This window comes from Oncorhynchus mykiss, chromosome 6 (assembly GCF_057628025.1).
Source record: "Oncorhynchus mykiss isolate SJ-2025 chromosome 6, ASM5762802v1, whole genome shotgun sequence".
NCBI classification, from domain to species: domain Eukaryota; kingdom Metazoa; phylum Chordata; class Actinopteri; order Salmoniformes; family Salmonidae; genus Oncorhynchus; species Oncorhynchus mykiss.
Window position 1 is genome coordinate 76,772,138 of NC_143027.1, and position 20,363 is coordinate 76,792,500.

Here is a 20,363-nt window from a genome sequence, read left to right on the forward strand (position 1 = left end):
TTTTGGACACATACGAACAGACACATACGAACAGACACATACGAACAGACACATACGAACACACACACACACACACACACACACACACACACACACACACACACACACACACACACACACACACACACACACACACACACACACACAAAGACACAAAGGCAAGAACAGACTCATATTCTACTTCAAAACATGTTGATTTGAGTAGAAACCATGAGTTGGAGTGGCCTCATGGGACATAACCCAGACAGGATGAGATTTGTCACACTCAGTCCAGGCATGATAACAGAGTGATGGCCTGCTCTAGAAACACCATTGGAATTGGACCTGACTGAACTGGATCAATGGGGATTTATGTTCCAGTTTGGAAGATCCCTACAGTATCACTATGGTACTGTAGCAGCTCACACAGTCAGTCTGTCTCAGTCCTACACCTGGATCAGGTACTACTGTAATCAACCAAGACTACATTCAAGAAACTAGTCCACTCAGTGTTGAAGTTGGAGGTTATAGCATGCCTCGACAAGGGACAGAAATAAAAGCTAGCTTTGTGATGCCTGTTGACTAGTGGCTTTGTGGTGTTTTTAACATTTTGTATAATTTTTTGTTGTAGTTTTTGCCACTTTTTCTCCCCAATTTCGTGATATCCAGTTGGTAGTTATAGTCTTGTCCCATTGCTGCAACTCCCGTACGGACTCGGAGAGGTCAAGGTCGAGAGCCCTCCGAAACACGACCCCGCCAAACCGCGCTGCTTCTTGACACACTGCTTGCTTAATCTTGAAACCAGCCAGACCAATGTGTCAGAGGAAACGCCATACAGCTGGCGACCGAAGTCAGCGTGCGTGCGCCCGGCCCGACAAAAGGAGTCGCTAGAGAGCAATGGGAAAAGGACATCCCAGACGGCCAAACCATACCCTAATCCGTACGATGCTGGGCCAATTGTGTGCCGCATCATGGGTATCCCGGTCGCTGCCGGCTGCGACACAGCCCGGGACCGAACCTGGGTCTGTAGTGACGCCTCTGGCTTTGTGGTGTTTTGATAAGGAACGGGCCCATGTACCATAACGAACACCGTTATTCCCCTTTAGCACCGTTAGTCAGTGACTCAACCTCTGAACTGTTAATGTTGTGTGTGTAATATGTGTGTGTAATATGTGTGTGTAATATGTGTGTGTAATATGTGTGTGTCTGTGTGTGTAATATGTGTGTGTCTGTGTGTGTAATATGTGTGTGTCTGTGTGTGTAATATGTGTGTGTCTGTGTGTGTAATATGTGTGTGTCTGTGTGTGTAATATGTGTGTGTCTGTGTGTGTAATATGTGTGTGTCTGTGTGTGTAATATGTGTGTGTCTGTGTGTGTAATATGTGTGTCTGTATGTGTAATATATGTGTAATATGTGTGTGTTTATGTGCGTGTCTGTGTGTGTAATATGTGTTTGTAATATGTGTGTGTGTCTGTGTGTGTAAAATGTGTGTGTAATATGTGTGTGTAATATGTGTGTGTAATATGTGTTTGTAATATGTGTGTGTGTCTGTGTGTGTAATATGTGTGTGTAATATGTGTGTGTAATATGTGTGTGTCTGTGTGTGTAATATGTGTGTGTAATATGTGTGTGTCTGTGTGTGTAATATGTGTGTGTCTGTGTGTGTAATATGCGTGTGTAATATGTGTGTGTCTGTGTGTGTAATATGTGTGTGTAATATGTGTGTGTCTGTTTGTGTAATATGTGTGTGTAATATGTGTGTGTCTGTTTGTGTAATATGTGTGTGTCTGTAATATGTGTGTGTCTGTGTGTGTAATATGTGTGTGTCTGTGTGTGTAATATGTGTGTGTAATATGTGTGTGTGATATGTGTGTGTCTATTTGTGTAATATGTGTGTAATATGTGTGTCTATTTGTGTAATATGTGTGTAATATGTGTGTAATATGTGTGTAATATGTGTGTAATATGTGGGTAATATGAGTGTGTAATATGTGTGTGTCTATTTGTGTGTCTATTTGTGTGTCTATTTGTGTAATATGTGTGTGTAATATGTGTGTGTAATATGTGTGTGTAATATGTGTTTGTAATATGTGTGTGTGTCTGTGTGTGTAATATGTGTGTGTAATATGTGTGTGTAATATGTGTGTGTAATATGTGTTTGTAATATGTGTGTGTGTCTGTGTGTGTAATATGTGTGTGTAATGTGTGTGTATTATGTGTGTGTAATATGTGTGCGTCTGTGTGTGTCTGTGTGTGTAATATTTGTGTGTAATATGTGTGTGTCTGTTTGTGTAAAATGTGTGTGTAATATGTGTGTGTCTGTTTGTGTAATATGTGTGTGTCTGTAATATGTGTGTGTAATATGTGTGTGTGATATGTGTGTGTCTATTTGTGTAATATGTGTGTAATATGTGTGTAATATGTGTGTAATATGTGTGTCTATTTGTGTAATATGTGTGTAATATGTGGGTAATATGTGTGTGTCTGTGTGTAATATGTGTGTGTAATATGTGTGTGTCTATTTGTGTAATATGTGTGTCTATTTGTGTGTCTATTTGTGTAATATGTGTGTGTAATATGTGTTTGTAATATGTGTGTGTAATATGTGTGTAATATGTGTGTGTCTATTTGTGTAATATGTGTGTAATATGTGTGTGTAATATGTGTGTGTAATATGTGTGTAATATGTGTGTGTCTATTTGTGTAATATGTGTGTAATATGTGTGTGTAATATGTGTGTGTAATATGTGTTTGTAATATGTGTGTGTGTCTGTGTGTGTAATATGTGTTTGTAATATGTGTGTGTAATATGTGTGCGTCTGTGTGTGTAATATGTGTGTGTCTGTGTGTGTAATATGTGTGTGTCTGTTTGTGTAATATGTGTGTGTCTGTTTGTGTAATATGTGTGTGTCTGTAATATGTGTGTGTAATATGTGTGTGTAATATGTGTGTGTGATATGTGTGTGTCTATTTGTGTAATATGTGTGTAATATGTGTGTAATATGTGTGTCTATTTGTGTAATATGTGTGTAATATGTGTGTAATATGTGTGTAATATGTGTGTAATATGTGTGTCTATTTGTGTAATATGTGTGTAATATGTGTGTAATATGTGGGTAATATGTGTGTGTCTGTGTGTAATATGTGTGTGTAATATGTGTGTGTCTATTTGTGTAATATGTGTGTAATATGTGTGTGTCTGTGTGTAATATGTGTGTGTAATATGTGTGTGTCTATTTGTGTAATATGTGTGTAATATGTGTGTGCAAATTTAATCAGCCGTTATTTCCACCCAAATGGAATTTCAGTGGTTAAAAAAGAACAATACAAGTCTGACACCGAGCCTGTTGGGTAATACGATTTCCAGCTCCCAACTCACGAGGGACCTGAGAAAGAGTTGACCCAATATATTTAAAAGCCTGCTGCTTCCTGGAAAAAAGAAGGGGACAAGTGGCAACAGATGAGGGGGTAGAGAAAGAAAGATAAATTTTTATTACAGAAATCGAGTTTGTCCCCCCAGTGCCATCAGACTGTGGAGGACCAGATTGATGGAGATCATTTATTATTGGATATAAACTGTTTTAAAGACGGGAGTCATTCCCCCCAGAGACCTAATCCTTCACAATCTCATCAGAGGATAACAGAACAGTGGGGGAACTTGTTTTGTTTGTCATGCTCTTTTTCAGTTCTTTCCCTCACGACCTCATAATAATATCTATCTTCCTAAAGCACTTCACTGTTTGACTTTCAAATCAAAGGCATTAGCCAGCCACACTGCTGAAGGCGGGGTGTAAATATGCACATGTGCTGTGATTGACAGCTCTGTAATGGCTAAATTAATGATTTGTTGTGGAGCAAATAATAACAGAGCTGGGCGACATCTAAACACACAAACAAGCTCGTGGACTGACGGGACTGATACACTCGAAACAGCAGTTGGGATCGGATCAAGATCTTTGTTTATTGGATAAATGTTTGTTGATTTGAGACCTGACAGTGTTTGTTGATATAAGACCTCCATCATGAGGGAATGAATGAGATCTGACAGTGTTTGTTGATATGAGACCTCCATCATGAGGGAATGAATGAGATCTGACAGTGTTTGTTGATATGAGACCTCCATCATGAGGGAATGAATGAGATCTGACAGTGTTTGTTGATATGAGATCTCCATCATGAGGAAATGAATGAGATCTGACAGTGTTTGTTGATATGAGATCTCCATCATGAGGAAATGAATGAGATCTGACAGTGTTTGTTGATATGAGACCTCCATCATGAGTGATTGAATGAGATCTGACAGTTTGTTGATATGAGACCTCCGTCATGAGGGAATGAATGAGATCTGACAGTGTTTGTTGATATGAGACCTCCATCATGGGGGAATGAGATCTGACAGTGTTTGTTGATATGAGACCTCCATCATGAGGGATTGAATGAGATCTGACAGTGTTTGTTGATATGAGACCTCCATCATGAGGGATTGAATGAGATCTGACAGTGTTTGTTGATTTGAGACCTCCATCATGAGGGAATGAGATCTGAGAGTGTTTGTTGATATGAGACCTCCATCATGAGGGAATGAATGAGATCTGACAGTGTTTGTTGATATGAGACCTCCGTCATGAGGGAATTAATGAGATCTGACAGTGTTTGTTGATATGAGACCTCCATCATGTGGAATGAGATCTGACAGTGTTTGTTGATATGAGACCTCCATCATGAGGGAATGAATGAGATCTGACAGTGTTTGTTAATATGAGACCTCCATCATGAGGGATTGAATGAGATCTGACAGTGTTTGTTGATTTGAGACCTCCATCATGAGGGAATGAATGAGATCTGACAGTGTTTGTTGATATGAGACCTCCATCATGAGGGAATGAATGAGATCGGACAGTGTTTGTTGATATGAGACCTCCATCATGAGGGAATGAGATCTGACAGTGTTTGTTGATATGAGACCTCCGTCATGAGGGATTGAATGAGATCTGACAGTGTTTGTTGATATGAGACCTCCGTCATGAGGGAATGAGATCTGACAGTGTTTGTTGATATGAGACCTCCATCATGAGGGAATGAGATCTGACAGTGTTTGTTGATATGAGATCTCCATCATGAGGGAATGAATGAGATCTGACAGTGTTTGTTGATTTGAGACCTCCATCATGAGGGATTGAATGAGATCTGACAGTGTTTGTTGATATGAGATCTCCATCATGAGGGAATGAATGAGATCTGACAGTGTTTGTTGATTTGAGACCTCCATCATGAGGGATTGAATGAGATCTGACAGTGTTTGTTGATATGAGACCTCCATCATGAGGGAATGAATGAGATCTGACAGTGTTTGTTGATATGAGACCTCCATCATGAGGGAATGAGATCTGACAGTGTTTGTTGATATGAGACCTCCATCATGAGGGAATGAATGAGATCTGACAGTGTTTGTTGATATGAGACCTCCATCATGAGGGATTGAATGAGATCTGACAGTGTTTGTTGATTTGAGACCTCCATCATGAGGGAATGAGATCTGAGAGTGTTTGTTGATATGAGACCTCCATCATGAGGGAATGAATGAGATCTGACAGTGTTTGTTGATATGAGACCTCCGTCATGAGGGAATGAATGAGATCTGACAGTGTTTGTTGATATGAGACCTCCGTCATGTGGAATGAGATCTGACAGTGTTTGTTGATATGAGACCTCCATCATGAGGGAATGAATGAGATCGGACAGTGTTTGTTGATATGAGACCTCCATCATGAGGGAATGAATGAGATCTGAAAGTGTTTGTTAATATGAGACCTCCATCATGAGGGATTGAATGCGATCTGACAGTGTTTGTTAATATGAGACCTCCATCATGAGGGAATGAATGAGATCGGACAGTGTTTGTTGATATGAGACCTCCATCATGAGGGAATGAGATCTGACAGTGTTTGTTGATATGAGACCTCCGTCATGAGGGATTGAATGAGATCTGACAGTGTTTGTTGATATGAGACCTCCGTCATGAGGGAATGAGATCTGACAGTGTTTGTTGATATGAGACCTCCATCATGAGGGAATGAGATCTGACAGTGTTTGTTGATATGAGATCTCCATCATGAGGGAATGAATGAGATCTGACAGTGTTTGTTGATTTGAGACCTCCATCATGAGGGATTGAATGAGATCTGACAGTGTTTGTTGATATGAGATCTCCATCATGAGGGAATGAATGAGATCTGACAGTGTTTGTTGATTTGAGACCTCCATCATGAGGGATTGAATGAGATCTGACAGTGTTTGTTGATATGAGACCTCCATCATGAGGGAATGAATGAGATCTGACAGTGTTTGTTGATATGAGACCTCCATCATGAGGGAATGAGATCTGACAGTGTTTGTTGATATGAGACCTCCATCATGAGGGAATGAATGAGATCTGACAGTGTTTGTTGATATGAGACCTCCATCATGAGGGATTGAATGAGATCTGACAGTGTTTGTTGATTTGAGACCTCCATCATGAGGGAATGAGATCTGAGAGTGTTTGTTGATATGAGACCTCCATCATGAGGGAATGAATGAGATCTGACAGTGTTTGTTGATATGAGACCTCCGTCATGAGGGAATGAATGAGATCTGACAGTGTTTGTTGATATGAGACCTCCGTCATGTGGAATGAGATCTGACAGTGTTTGTTGATATGAGACCTCCATCATGAGGGAATGAATGAGATCGGACAGTGTTTGTTGATATGAGACCTCCATCATGAGGGAATGAATGAGATCTGACAGTGTTTGTTAATATGAGACCTCCATCATGAGGGATTGAATGCGATCTGACAGTGTTTGTTGATTTGAGACCTCCATCATGAGGGAATGAATGAGATCTGACAGTGTTTGTTGATATGAGACGTCCATCATGAGGGAATGAATGAGATCTGACAGTGTTTGTTGATATGAGACCTCCATCATGAGGGAATGAGATCTGACAGTGTTTGTTGATATGAGACCTCCATCATGAGGGAATGAATGAGATCTGACAGTGTTTGTTGATATGAGACCTCCATCATGAGGGAATGAATGAGATCTGACAGTGTTTGTTGATATGAGACCTCCATCATGAGGGAATGAGATCTGACAGTGTTTGTTGATATGAGACCTCCATCATGAGGGATTGAATGAGATCTGACAGTGTTTGTTGATTTGAGACCTCCATCATGAGGGAATGAGATCTGAGAGTGTTTGTTGATATGAGACCTCCATCATGAGGGAATGAATGAGATCTGACAGTGTTTGTTGATATGAGACCTCCGTCATGAGGGAATGAATGAGATCTGACAGTGTTTGTTGATATGAGACCTCCGTCATGTGGAATGAGATCTGACAGTGTTTGTTGATATGAGACCTCCATCATGAGGGAATGAATGAGATCTGACAGTGTTTGTTGATATGAGACCTCCATCATGAGGGAATGAGATCTGACAGTGTTTGTTGATATGAGACCTCCATCATGAGGGAATGAATGAGATCTGACAGTGTTTGTTGATATGAGACCTCCATCATGAGGGATTGAATGAGATCTGACAGTGTTTGTTGATTTGAGACCTCCATCATGAGGGAATGAGATCTGAGAGTGTTTGTTGATATGAGACCTCCATCATGAGGGAATGAATGAGATCTGACAGTGTTTGTTGATATGAGACCTCCGTCATGTGGAATGAGATCTGACAGTGTTTGTTGATATGAGACCTCCATCATGAGGGAATGAATGAGATCGGACAGTGTTTGTTGATATGAGACCTCCATCATGAGGGAATGAATGAGATCTGACAGTGTTTGTTAATATGAGACCTCCATCATGAGGGATTGAATGCGATCTGACAGTGTTTGTTAATATGAGACCTCCATCATGAGGGAATGAATGAGATCTGACAGTGTTTGTTGATATGAGACCTCCATCATGAGGGAATGAATGAGATCGGACAGTGTTTGTTGATATGAGACCTCCATCATGAGGGAATGAGATCTGACAGTGTTTGTTGATATGAGACCTCCGTCATGAGGTATTGAATGAGATCTGACAGTGTTTGTTGATATGAGACCTCCGTCATGAGGGAATGAGATCTGACAGTGTTTGTTGATATGAGACCTCCATCATGAGGGAATGAGATCTGACAGTGTTTGTTGATATGAGATCTCCATCATGAGGGAATGAATGAGATCTGACAGTGTTTGTTGATTTGAGACCTCCATCATGAGGGATTGAATGAGATCTGACAGTGTTTGTTGATATGAGATCTCCATCATGAGGGAATGAATGAGATCTGACAGTGTTTGTTGATTTGAGACCTCCATCATGAGGGATTGAATGAGATCTGACAGTGTTTGTTGATATGAGACCTCCATCATGAGGGAATGAATGAGATCTGACAGTGTTTGTTGATATGAGACCTCCATCTTGAGGGAATGAGATCTGACAGTGTTTGTTGATATGAGACCTCCATCATGAGGGAATGAATGAGATCTGACAGTGTTTGTTGATATGAGACCTCCATCATGAGGGATTGAATGAGATCTGACAGTGTTTGTTGATTTGAGACCTCCATCATGAGGGAATGAGATCTGAGAGTGTTTGTTGATATGAGACCTCCATCATGAGGGAATGAATGAGATCTGACAGTGTTTGTTGATATGAGACCTCCGTCATGAGGGAATGAATGAGATCTGACAGTGTTTGTTGATATGAGACCTCCGTCATGTGGAATGAGAGCTGACAGTGTTTGTTGATATGAGACCTCCATCATGAGGGAATGAATGAGATCGGACAGTGTTTGTTGATATGAGACCTCCATCATGAGGGAATGAATGAGATCTGACAGTGTTTGTTAATATGAGACCTCCATCATGAGGGATTGAATGCGATCTGACAGTGTTTGTTGATTTGAGACCTCCATCATGAGGGAATGAATGAGATCTGACAGTGTTTGTTGATATGAGACCTCCATCATGAGGGAATGAATGAGATCGGACAGTGTTTGTTGATATGAGACCTCCATCATGAGGGATTGAATGAGATCTGACAGTGTTTGTTGATATGAGACCTCCATCATGAGGGAATGAATGAGATCGGACAGTGTTTGTTGATATGAGACCTCCATCATGAGGGATTGAATGAGATCTGACAGTGTTTGTTGATATGAGACCTCCATCTTGAGGGATTGAATGAGATCTGACAGTGTTTGTTGATATGAGACCTCCATCATGAGGGAATGAATGAGATCGGGCAGTGTTTGTTGATATGAGACCTCCATCATGAGGGAATGAATGAGATCGGACAGTGTTTGTTGATATGAGACCTCCATCATGAGGGATTGAATGAGATCTGACAGTGTTTGTTGATATGAGACCTCCGTCATGAGGGAATGAATGAGATCTGACAGTGTTTGTTGATATGAGACCTCCGTCATGAGGAATGAGATCTGACAGTGTTTGTTGATATGAGACCTCCATCATGAGGGAATGAATGAGATCTGACAGTGTTTGTTGATATGAGACCTCCATCATGAGGGATTGAATGAGATCTGACAGTGTTTGTTGATTTGAGACCTCCATCATGAGGGAATGAGATCTGAGAGTGTTTGTTGATATGAGACCTCCATCATGAGGGAATGAATGAGATCTGACAGTGTTTGTTGATATGAGACCTCCGTCATGAGGGAATGAATGAGATCTGACAGTGTTTGTTGATATGAGACCTCCGTCATGTGGAATGAGATCTGACAGTGTTTGTTGATATGAGACCTCCATCATGAGGGAATGAATGAGATCGGACAGTGTTTGTTGATATGAGACCTCCATCATGAGGGAATGAATGAGATCTGACAGTGTTTGTTAATATGAGACCTCCATCATGAGGGATTGAATGCGATCTGACAGTGTTTGTTGATTTGAGACCTCCATCATGAGGGAATGAATGAGATCTGACAGTGTTTGTTGATATGAGACCTCCATCATGAGGGAATGAATGAGATCGGACAGTGTTTGTTGATATGAGACCTCCATCATGAGGGATTGAATGAGATCTGACAGTGTTTGTTGATATGAGACCTCCATCATGAGGGAATGAATGAGATCGGACAGTGTTTGTTGATATGAGACCTCCATCATGAGGGATTGAATGAGATCTGACAGTGTTTGTTGATATGAGACCTCCATCTTGAGGGATTGAATGAGATCTGACAGTGTTTGTTGATATGAGACCTCCATCATGAGGGAATGAATGAGATCGGGCAGTGTTTGTTGATATGAGACCTCCATCATGAGGGAATGAATGAGATCGGACAGTGTTTGTTGATATGAGACCTCCATCATGAGGGATTGAATGAGATCTGACAGTGTTTGTTGATATGAGACCTCCGTCATGAGGGAATGAATAAGATCTGACAGTGTTTGTTGATATGAGACCTCCGTCATGAGGAATGAGATCTGACAGTGTTTGTTGATATGAGACCTCCATCATGCGGGAATGAATGAGATCTGACAGTGTTTGTTGATATGAGACCTCCATCATGAGGAATGAGATCTGACTGTGTTTTTTGATATGAGACCTCCATCATGAGGAATGAGATCTGACTGTGTTTGTTGATATGAGACCTCCATCATGAGGGAATGAATGAGATCGGACAGTGTTTGTTGATATGAGACCTCCATCATGAGGGATTGAATGAGATCTGACAGTGTTTGTTGATATGAGACCTCCATCATGAGGGAATGAGATCTGACAGTGTTTGTTGATATGAGACCTCCATCATGAGGGAAAGAATGAGATCTGACAGTGTTTGTTAATATGAGACCTCCATCATGAGGGAATGAATGAGATCTGACAGTGTTTGTTGATATGAGATCTCCATCATGAGGGAATGAATGAGATCTGACAGTGTTTGTTGATATGAGATCTCCATCATGAGGGAATGAATGAGATCTGACAGTGTTTGTTAATATGAGACCTCCATCATGAGGGATTGAATGCGATCTGACAGTGTTTGTTGATTTGAGACCTCCATCATGAGGGAATGAATGAGATCTGACAGTGTTTGTTGATATGAGACCTCCATCATGAGGGAATGAATGAGATCGGACAGTGTTTGTTGATATGAGACCTCCATCATGAGGGATTGAATGAGATCTGACAGTGTTTGTTGATATGAGACCTCCATCATGAGGGAATGAATGAGATCGGACAGTGTTTGTTGATATGAGACCTCCATCATGAGGGATTGAATGAGATCTGACAGTGTTTGTTGATATGAGACCTCCATCATGAGGGAATGAATGAGATCGGGCAGTGTTTGTTGATATGAGACCTCCATCATGAGGGAATGAATGAGATCGGACAGTGTTTGTTGATATGAGACCTCCATCATGAGGGATTGAATGAGATCTGACAGTGTTTGTTGATATGAGACCTCCGTCATGAGGGAATGAATAAGATCTGACAGTGTTTGTTGATATGAGACCTCCGTCATGAGGAATGAGATCTGACAGTGTTTGTTGATATGAGACCTCCATCATGCGGGAATGAATGAGATCTGACAGTGTTTGTTGATATGAGACCTCCATCATGAGGAATGAGATCTGACTGTGTTTTTTGATATGAGACCTCCATCATGAGGAATGAGATCTGACTGTGTTTGTTGATATGAGACCTCCATCATGAGGGAATGAATGAGATCGGACAGTGTTTGTTGATATGAGACCTCCATCATGAGGGATTGAATGAGATCTGACAGTGTTTGTTGATATGAGACCTCCATCATGAGGGAATGAGATCTGACAGTGTTTGTTGATATGAGACCTCCATCATGAGGGAAAGAATGAGATCTGACAGTGTTTGTTAATATGAGACCTCCATCATGAGGGAATGAATGAGATCTGACAGTGTTTGTTGATATGAGATCTCCATCATGAGGGAATGAATGAGATCTGACAGTGTTTGTTGATATGAGATCTCCATCATGAGGGAATGAATGAGATCTGACAGTGTTTGTTAATATGAGACCTCCATCATGAGGGATTGAATGCGATCTGACAGTGTTTGTTGATTTGAGACCTCCATCATGAGGGAATGAATGAGATCTGACAGTGTTTGTTGATATGAGACCTCCATCATGAGGGAATGAATGAGATCGGACAGTGTTTGTTGATATGAGACCTCCATCATGAGGGATTGAATGAGATCTGACAGTGTTTGTTGATATGAGACCTCCATCATGAGGGAATGAATGAGATCGGACAGTGTTTGTTGATATGAGACCTCCATCATGAGGGATTGAATGAGATCTGACAGTGTTTGTTGATATGAGACCTCCATCTTGAGGGATTGAATGAGATCTGACAGTGTTTGTTGATATGAGACCTCCATCATGAGGGAATGAATGAGATCGGGCAGTGTTTGTTGATATGAGACCTCCATCATGAGGGAATGAATGAGATCGGACAGTGTTTGTTGATATGAGACCTCCATCATGAGGGATTGAATGAGATCTGACAGTGTTTGTTGATATGAGACCTCCGTCATGAGGGAATGAATGAGATCTGACAGTGTTTGTTAATATGAGACCTCCGTCATGAGGAATGAGATCTGACAGCGTTTGTTGATATGAGACCTCCATCATGCGGGAATGAATGAGATCTGACAGTGTTTGTTGATATGAGACCTCCATCATGAGGAATGAGATCTGACTGTGTTTTTTGATATGAGACCTCCATCATGAGGAATGAGATCTGACTGTGTTTGTTGATATGAGACCTCCATCATGAGGGAATGAATGAGATCGGACAGTGTTTGTTGATATGAGACCTCCATCATGAGGGATTGAATGAGATCTGACAGTGTTTGTTGATATGAGACCTCCATCATGAGGGAATGAGATCTGACAGTGTTTGTTGATATGAGACCTCCATCATGAGGGAAAGAATGAGATCTGACAGTGTTTGTTAATATGAGACCTCCATCATGAGGGAATGAATGAGATCTGACAGTGTTTGTTGATATGAGATCTCCATCATGAGGGAATGAATGAGATCTGACAGTGTTTGTTGATATGAGATCTCCATCATGAGGGAATGAATGAGATCTGACAGTGTTTGTTGATATGAGACCTCCGTCATGAGGGAATGAATGAGATCTGACTGTATGTTGATATGAGACCTCCATCATGAGGGAATGAGATCTGACAAGGTTTGTTGATATGAGACCTTCATCATGAGGGAATGAATGAGACCTGACAGTGTTTGTTGATATGAGACCTCCATCATGAGGGAATGAATGAGATCTGACAGTGTTTGTTGATATGAGACCTCCATCATGAGGGAATGAATGAGATCTGATAGTGTTTGTTGATATGAGACCTCCGTCATGTGGAATGAGACCTGACAGTGTTTGTTGATATGAGACCTCCATCATGAGGGAATGAATGAGATCTGACAGTGTTTGTTGATATGAGACCTCCATCATGAGGAATGAGATCAAACGTTAACTTGCTACCAAGCTCCTGTGTGTATTTTTTCTCTTAGAGATCATTCTGAACTGAAGACACGTGTAACCACGTTAACTCTTAACCTATTGGTGATAGTTATTTCCTCTGTGTTATTCTGTATCATGTATTTCATGTAAATTGGAATTGGTTGAGTGTCAGTTCTTTTGTGACTAATAAATTATATTAGTTGAATTGAGTGAATGTGTTACTCATTTTACAGGGTAATTTTTTGATTGACTATATCTATAATGTAGTAGGTCTATTGAAAGTTGTTATTTACACTATAAACATAGCACATGCTTGGTTACCACCTTGACATCTCTGATCTACTTGCCTCAACAAATGAATGCTAGAACATTGGTTGCCAGGATTAGCTATTTGTATCTAGTCTCTTAATAACTGCATAACGCTGCAAGATAGACACATTCATTATAGTCATACTGAGTTGGTGATGCAATTGTTCACCATCTTGCTAGATCCTCCAGAGACGCACAGGGCCTGTTGCATTTATTCACATAATAATGTAGTTTATTATTATTCAACATAGTTTCCACCTACATAAGGGTGTACCCTAATGAATACACCCATGCCCTAACCTGTCCTGAACCACTGACACCTTGAAACAGGTCACTTTTCAGTGAACAGTGGTACACTTGAGAGGCTGTACTATTGCACTGTTAACAATCTAATGGCCAACACTTAACATGTTTGTGAAAATAAATAGATCATTAGCATAAATATTAGCATTTCTGATAAACAACATAAACACCCCCGAAACGGGATAAACCAGTTAATGAGAGGCGTTGCAACTTGTGGCTAAAGCTGGAACTAGGCCATCACACACTTACCTAGGAATCCAGTGTGTCACCAGTGGTGGTGAGCGACTTACAGGAGCAATTAGGGTGATGTGCCTTGCTCAAAGGCACATCAACAGATTTTTCAGGTAGACTCTGGTGAAAACCAGACTCTGGCATCTGTGTTCTTATATAATAGAAGGCGTTGACTTTTGATAGGTTTAGCGATAGCATTGTTAGGTTAGCAAGAAATGTTTGAAATGAGCCATCTGTTTGAGTGGGGAGAAAGGGTCCGACAAGGTGATAACTCAGGCACATCATAACAAAGAGACTAAAGTTATTAAACAAACATTTCAATTATATTGTCGATCTTCATTCCGCTAGTGGACAAGTGTGGTGTCTCGTGTCCTAACAAAGGTTAAAACAGAATGAAAACATTTGGCATTTGTGTAGGCCTATATTCATAGTAAATTGTTGTGAATATCATTGCCTCTTAATATTTGGGATAGTTGACTGGTGTTGGTTGTGTGGTGACTGTGGTGTGTCCTCCTCTGTCCCCAGATGACCTGAACAGGACCCATCAGCACTGTGTTCTGGCTGGAGACTCAGCCCGCTTCAGCTCTACACACAGAGTGGCGGAGGTGAGAGGGGCCTGGGGTACACTGGGGGCTTGGAGACCCTGGCCTGATTCTAATAATGATTGATTTATTTTATAGGATACCGTATATTCCATTACCTTTCTTTAACAGATTCTACCTTCTATTCTAGAATTCCAAGAGGCCCTCATGCTCCCAGAATACATGCATTATTTCCCAACCTTTTTTACTGTCTGTCCTCACAGTGTTCCACCGGGACCCTGGACTACATCCAGTCCCGCTGCCGGGAGGCCCTGTCTAACCTGAGCACAGACCCAGAAACAGGGACCCACAGCCTGCTGTCTCTGCTGCCAGCTACCCTGCAAGGCTACGAGGAGATACACAACGAGGTGGGTGTGTGTGACTGTGTGTGACTAACGTTTGGGGTTCTACGATGTAAAAGGGTTTTTCGGCTGTCCTCATAGGAGAACTCTTTGAAGAACCCTTTTGAGTTCTATTTACACAGAGGGTTCTACATGGAACCCAAAATAGTTATACCTTGAACCAAAAAGGGTTATCCTATGGAGACAGCCGAAGAACCGTTTTGGAACCCTCATTCAAGGAAAGGGTAGTTGTGTATAATCGTTCCCTTTCTACTTTCGGTCACATAACCAGGGTTAAGGCCCTTCCATAGGAAAATAAAGAGGTTGTCAACATTTAAGTTGACATCATTCATAGCTACCGTGGGTAATTATGTTATAGGATAAATATTTCATAAGTCCAGGTTGCTATTGTTTGTCTAAGGATTGAGATCATGGCCTCTTTCACACAGAACAATCGGTGAATCTGGCTCCGGGGCCCTGAGACCCTATGGGGGCCATTCACGCTTTACAGGGGCAGCTTGCTCAATACAGCCTTCTGCTGCCCAGCCTGCCCCTGACTGCCAGGGGCTAATGGTTAAAATAGCACTTCACCTCTCCCCCTCTGTATGTGTTATCCTCACTACTCCCAGGTAACCACAGCAGCGGGCCGAGTCAGGAACCACACGGGACGCCATGACAGATGAGCCTGGCGTGAGGTTGTTTAAAGGTTGTAGCCAGTATTAATTATTCAGACAATATGAGAGAGCGATAGAGATATAGAGAGGGGTATAGAAAGAGAGAGAGGGAGAGGCCTAGCCAACACCTGGTCTCCATCGCAGAGAGAGAGAGAGAACACCTGCTCACAGCGCAGCACCACAGGATTACCCAGTGTAGGCCTGGCTGGGGGGCGCACACCGTTTATTTAGGAAAACAGGAGGCTATTTATAAAAGGCTGGGAGAGGAGGGGATGGAGCTCTCTCTCAGGGGCCTGGCCCTGCTCTACTCTACCTGGCGTCCCCAGGACCACGATGATGGATTGGGCCATTTGTTCTGAGTTGCCCATGAGGGCAGAATACCCACTTAAATGATGTGTTGTTGGCAGAGTTATTTATTATGACGGCTAGTTTTGGCGGTTAGCGGGCGCATATTGCATGGGTCGTGTTTGACATGGACGACTGTAGAGCGAACAAGCAGAGGCTCGTCAGACAGGCTGACCTGACCAACACCTTATGGGCATTTCTTTAAAAAGTGATAAACAGGAGATCGACCGGCCGGCCGGCTGCCTGGCTGATGCTGATGTACTGTGTGTCGTGTATGCTTAGAGGGGGTTTGACAGTCGTTTGGGTAGGGATAGAGGGGGGGAAGGGGGGTGTTTAGGGTTGTGATGGTTATGAAGCTGAACATCGGCCATCTGAGGAACGTGTGTTCAGGGAGAGGGGGAGAATGTTAGTAGCCAGAGGAGGGAGTTGAAGCAGGGGTTGATGGGTAGAGGACAGGAGAACAGCACCTGGCATAGCAGAGAGAGAGAGAGACCGGTTTCTAGCTGATTCTAGGCCCTCCTGGCCTCTCTACTCTAATCTTCCTGTCTGTGTGTTGGAACGGTGGCACGAACGGGGGGCTAGCATCACGTCACATCCCATCGCCACACGGCAATGTTTGTGTGTGTGTGTGTTTGGCTTTGAAATGCTAATTCCAGACACAAACGTCTTGTCTCATTTAAAGCCATCGTGGCACTTCCCAGGTGGGTGTGTGACAGTGTGGCCTCTGGGACCCCCCTAATGAAGCCTGTCCCTGCTCAGTAAATATTGGAGGGTGTGACACACTAAGTAAGTCCCACATGTCTGGTTCTGTTAGAGACGGGGGAAAGTACAAGTGTAATCAGCCAGGTAGTTCCTCTGACCTTCCTCTGTCCTTTACAGTATGTTTTCCAGGCCTCTCCCTCCCTAGTGAGTAACAGTGTTTGTCAAGTAGCTAAAAGGCCACACCACTCTTCCTTGTGGAGTCAGAGAGTTTGTGACTGACCTGTAGGGAACAGTTTTTTCTTATCCTATTTTCAGTTGAGAAAGAATGTAATTGAAATGTGTAATTTGGAGCATATTATTGTCTGTAGGCCTATAGGTGAGCAAGGACAGGTTGTGTGAGTGTGTCTGTGAGTACAGTTTGTATCTCCTCAAGGTGTGTGTGTGTGTGTGTGTGTGTGTGTCCATGTCTGTAAGTGTGTGTCCACGGTAGTCAAGGTGTGATGAGTGTGAAGTGTAGACCTCTGGAGACAGGCAACAGGGCTCAGTGCTCCTGGTTGATGTGATGTGGGGGCAGTTCCAGGAAAGTAAACAGAAAGAGGCAGGTTGATATCGATCCGTCTCTCATCAGCTCCTACCTCGGGGGCCGCACGGCATGGAACAGACGGAAATTGATTGGTCAAGTCTGCTGGGGGACCACCGAGAGGTGTGGAAAAACCCTGCTTCATTAAATACTGAAAGGGACTACTTGGCTTTGACTCCTGGGTCGCCATGGTGAGTGGGAGGCTGAGCGGAGTGCTAATGTGCAGTTAGCACGTCCGTCACCTGGAGAGATGACAGGAGACACCACAGGGGAGGGGCCCCTCTCAGTCTCCCTGCTCCCAGAACCCAGAGCGGGCTAGGCAGAGGAGAAAATCTAGCCTAACGATGGCGATGACTCTCTCCATCTCTCTCTCCATCTCTCTCTTTCGATCTCTACCTGGGCAGGTGGCATTTAGTCAGTGTTTCCCTCTCAGTAACTCACAGCCGGGCGGCTCAGGCTCCAAATGCCAGGCGTCCCACAGATGCCGCAGTCGCCTGGCTTTGAGGCTGCCATCGCCATGCTCCGCGGGGGCTAGGAGTCCATGTCGGCTCAAAGCGGAGCCACAGGCTGTGTTCCCTCAGTAAAGGACAGACGGACAATCAGAGAAAGAAGGGGAGCGGTGGGTGGAGGTAGAGAAAGGACAGTCTATGTTTGTCCCCTCTTTCTTGCTTTGTTGTGTGTATGAGCTGTACTGTTCAAGGGGGGGAGTGGAGGGTTGAAGAGCCATAAAGCCTGACATTTGTTTGAAGGGTCTGTTGTATGGAGTGGTTGTGAAGGTGCTGAACCGTGCTATGGCCCATGTACCCCCCCGTACGTGACCCAGCCCCTGCATGTCAAACCGCTGTGATCAGCCCCCTTTGGATCCAAAATGGCGGACAGTTTCTCTGTATCCTATGCCACTACATAGCCTAGAAGGCCAGCCACTGAACAAAGGGTGAAGTGGAAATGTCTTTGTACTCTTGTCATCTTCTTTCTCTGTATTGTGCTTATTTTTTTTTATTTTTTTTTATTTTACCTTTATTTAACCAGGCAAGTCAGTTAAGAACAAATTCTTATTTTCAATGACGGCCTGGGAACAGTGGGTTAACTGCCTGTTCAGGGGCAGAACGACAGATTTGTACCTTGTCAGCTCGGGGGTTTGAACTCGCAACCTTCCGGTTACTAGTCCAACGCTCTAACCACTAGGCTACCCTGCCGCCCTATGTGTTATAGAGCTAATGTAACCCTGTACCATACATACTAATGCCCCCTACAAGAACAATACACAGACTAGTAGTTGGAGATGAACAGTAGGTCTTGTAGTCACTTTCACATTTTATATGCAACTCTTTTGTACTCCTCACCTTGTGTTCTGCAGTTGTCTATGTCAAATGAAATGGTGTATTGTTGGGAGGATGATACTGGAACAGTGCTTTGTAGGATGTTTTCGGGGAGGGCAACTCAGAGCGCCTTGCATTTGCATCACCGGCATTTGGGGCAATCTCTGACACACACACTTTCTCTGACAAACACACATACACACACACACATCCATACACCTGGCTACGTGGTGAGGATTAAATCAGCACTTCAAAAGAGCTGAAAACATAAACACTCCCAGTGGAGCCTCTCTGCAGAGTAAACTGTCATTCCCCTGCGGAGGAGGGGAGGAGGAAAGAGGAGTGAGGAGAGGGTGGAGCAATGTGGCGTATTGGCGTCTAGGGTCGGGTTGGTTTGGGAAATGGGGGTTGAGGGGTGTATTGTGAGAGGGGTGTGTTGTCTATTCTCATAGGGATGACCATCTGTGTAAACAGACATTCTAGGAAGTCTAGACTCCAGTACACTTCATTCTCTGTACATATCTGACTAGGGGAAATCCCCAACAGACAGATTTAACCTTTTGTTATCTCCTGTCTCTCACTCGTGCTCTAAAGCACAGTAGAGGCCTTGGCGTTGATAGACAGATATACTTCCATGTCTTTGTACTTCCATGTTTCTGTACCTCCATGTCTTTGTACCTCCATGTCTTTGTACCTCCATGTCTTTGTACCTCCATGTCTTTGTACCTCCAAGTCTTTGTACTTCCATGTCTTTGTACCTCCATGTCTTTGTACCTCCATGTCTTTGTACCTCCACGTCTTTGTACTTCCATGTCTTTGTACCTCCATGTCTTTGTACTTCCATGTCTTTGTACCTCCAAGTCTTTGTACCTCCATGTCTTTGTACCTCCATGTCTTTGTACCTCCATGTCTTTGTACCTCCATGTCTTTGTACCTCCATGTCTTTGTACCTCCAAGTCTTTGTACCTCCATGTCTTTGTACCTCCATGCCTTTGTACCTCCATGTCTTTGTACCTCCATGTCTTTGTACTTCCATGTCTTTGTACCTCCATGTCTTTGTGCCTCCATGTCTTTGTACCTCCATGTCTTTGTACCTCCATGTCTTTGTACCTCCATGTCTTTGTACCTCCATGTCTTTGTACCTCCAAGCCTTTGTACCTCCATGTCTTTGTACCTCCAAGTCTTTGTACTTCCATGTCTTTGTACTTCCATGTTTCTGTACCTCCATGTCTTTGTACCTCCATGTCTTTGTACCTCCATGTCTTTGTACCTCCATGTCTTTGTACCTCCAAGTCTTTGTACCTCCAAGTCTTTGTACCTCCAAGTCTTTGTACCTCCATGTCTTTGTACCTCCATGTCTTTGCAAGTTTGAGCTTTCCAATATTTCCATCTGGACTTCATATGGCTTGACTGATCTACCACTGCCTGTCTAGGATCTGAACTATTCCTATAATCCCATATGGTTCCTCTACCTGAC

At 42.8% G+C, this 20,363-nt stretch overlaps 1 protein-coding gene across 4 annotated transcripts in view; it reads left to right on the forward strand.

The window, feature by feature from the left end:
- LOC110526968 (alpha-ketoglutarate-dependent dioxygenase FTO) overlaps positions 1–20,363 on the forward strand; it is a 203,666-nt gene that overhangs the window by 29,031 nt on the left and 154,272 nt on the right. For all 4 annotated transcript variants that reach the window (XM_090238906.1, XM_090238907.1, XM_036980992.2 and 1 more), the window contains exons 5-6: positions 14,870–14,949; positions 15,150–15,293. In XM_090238906.1, coding sequence (XP_090095032.1) covers positions 14,870–14,949; positions 15,150–15,293 — 224 coding nt within the window. The remainder of the gene's footprint in view (positions 1–14,869; positions 14,950–15,149; positions 15,294–20,363) is intronic.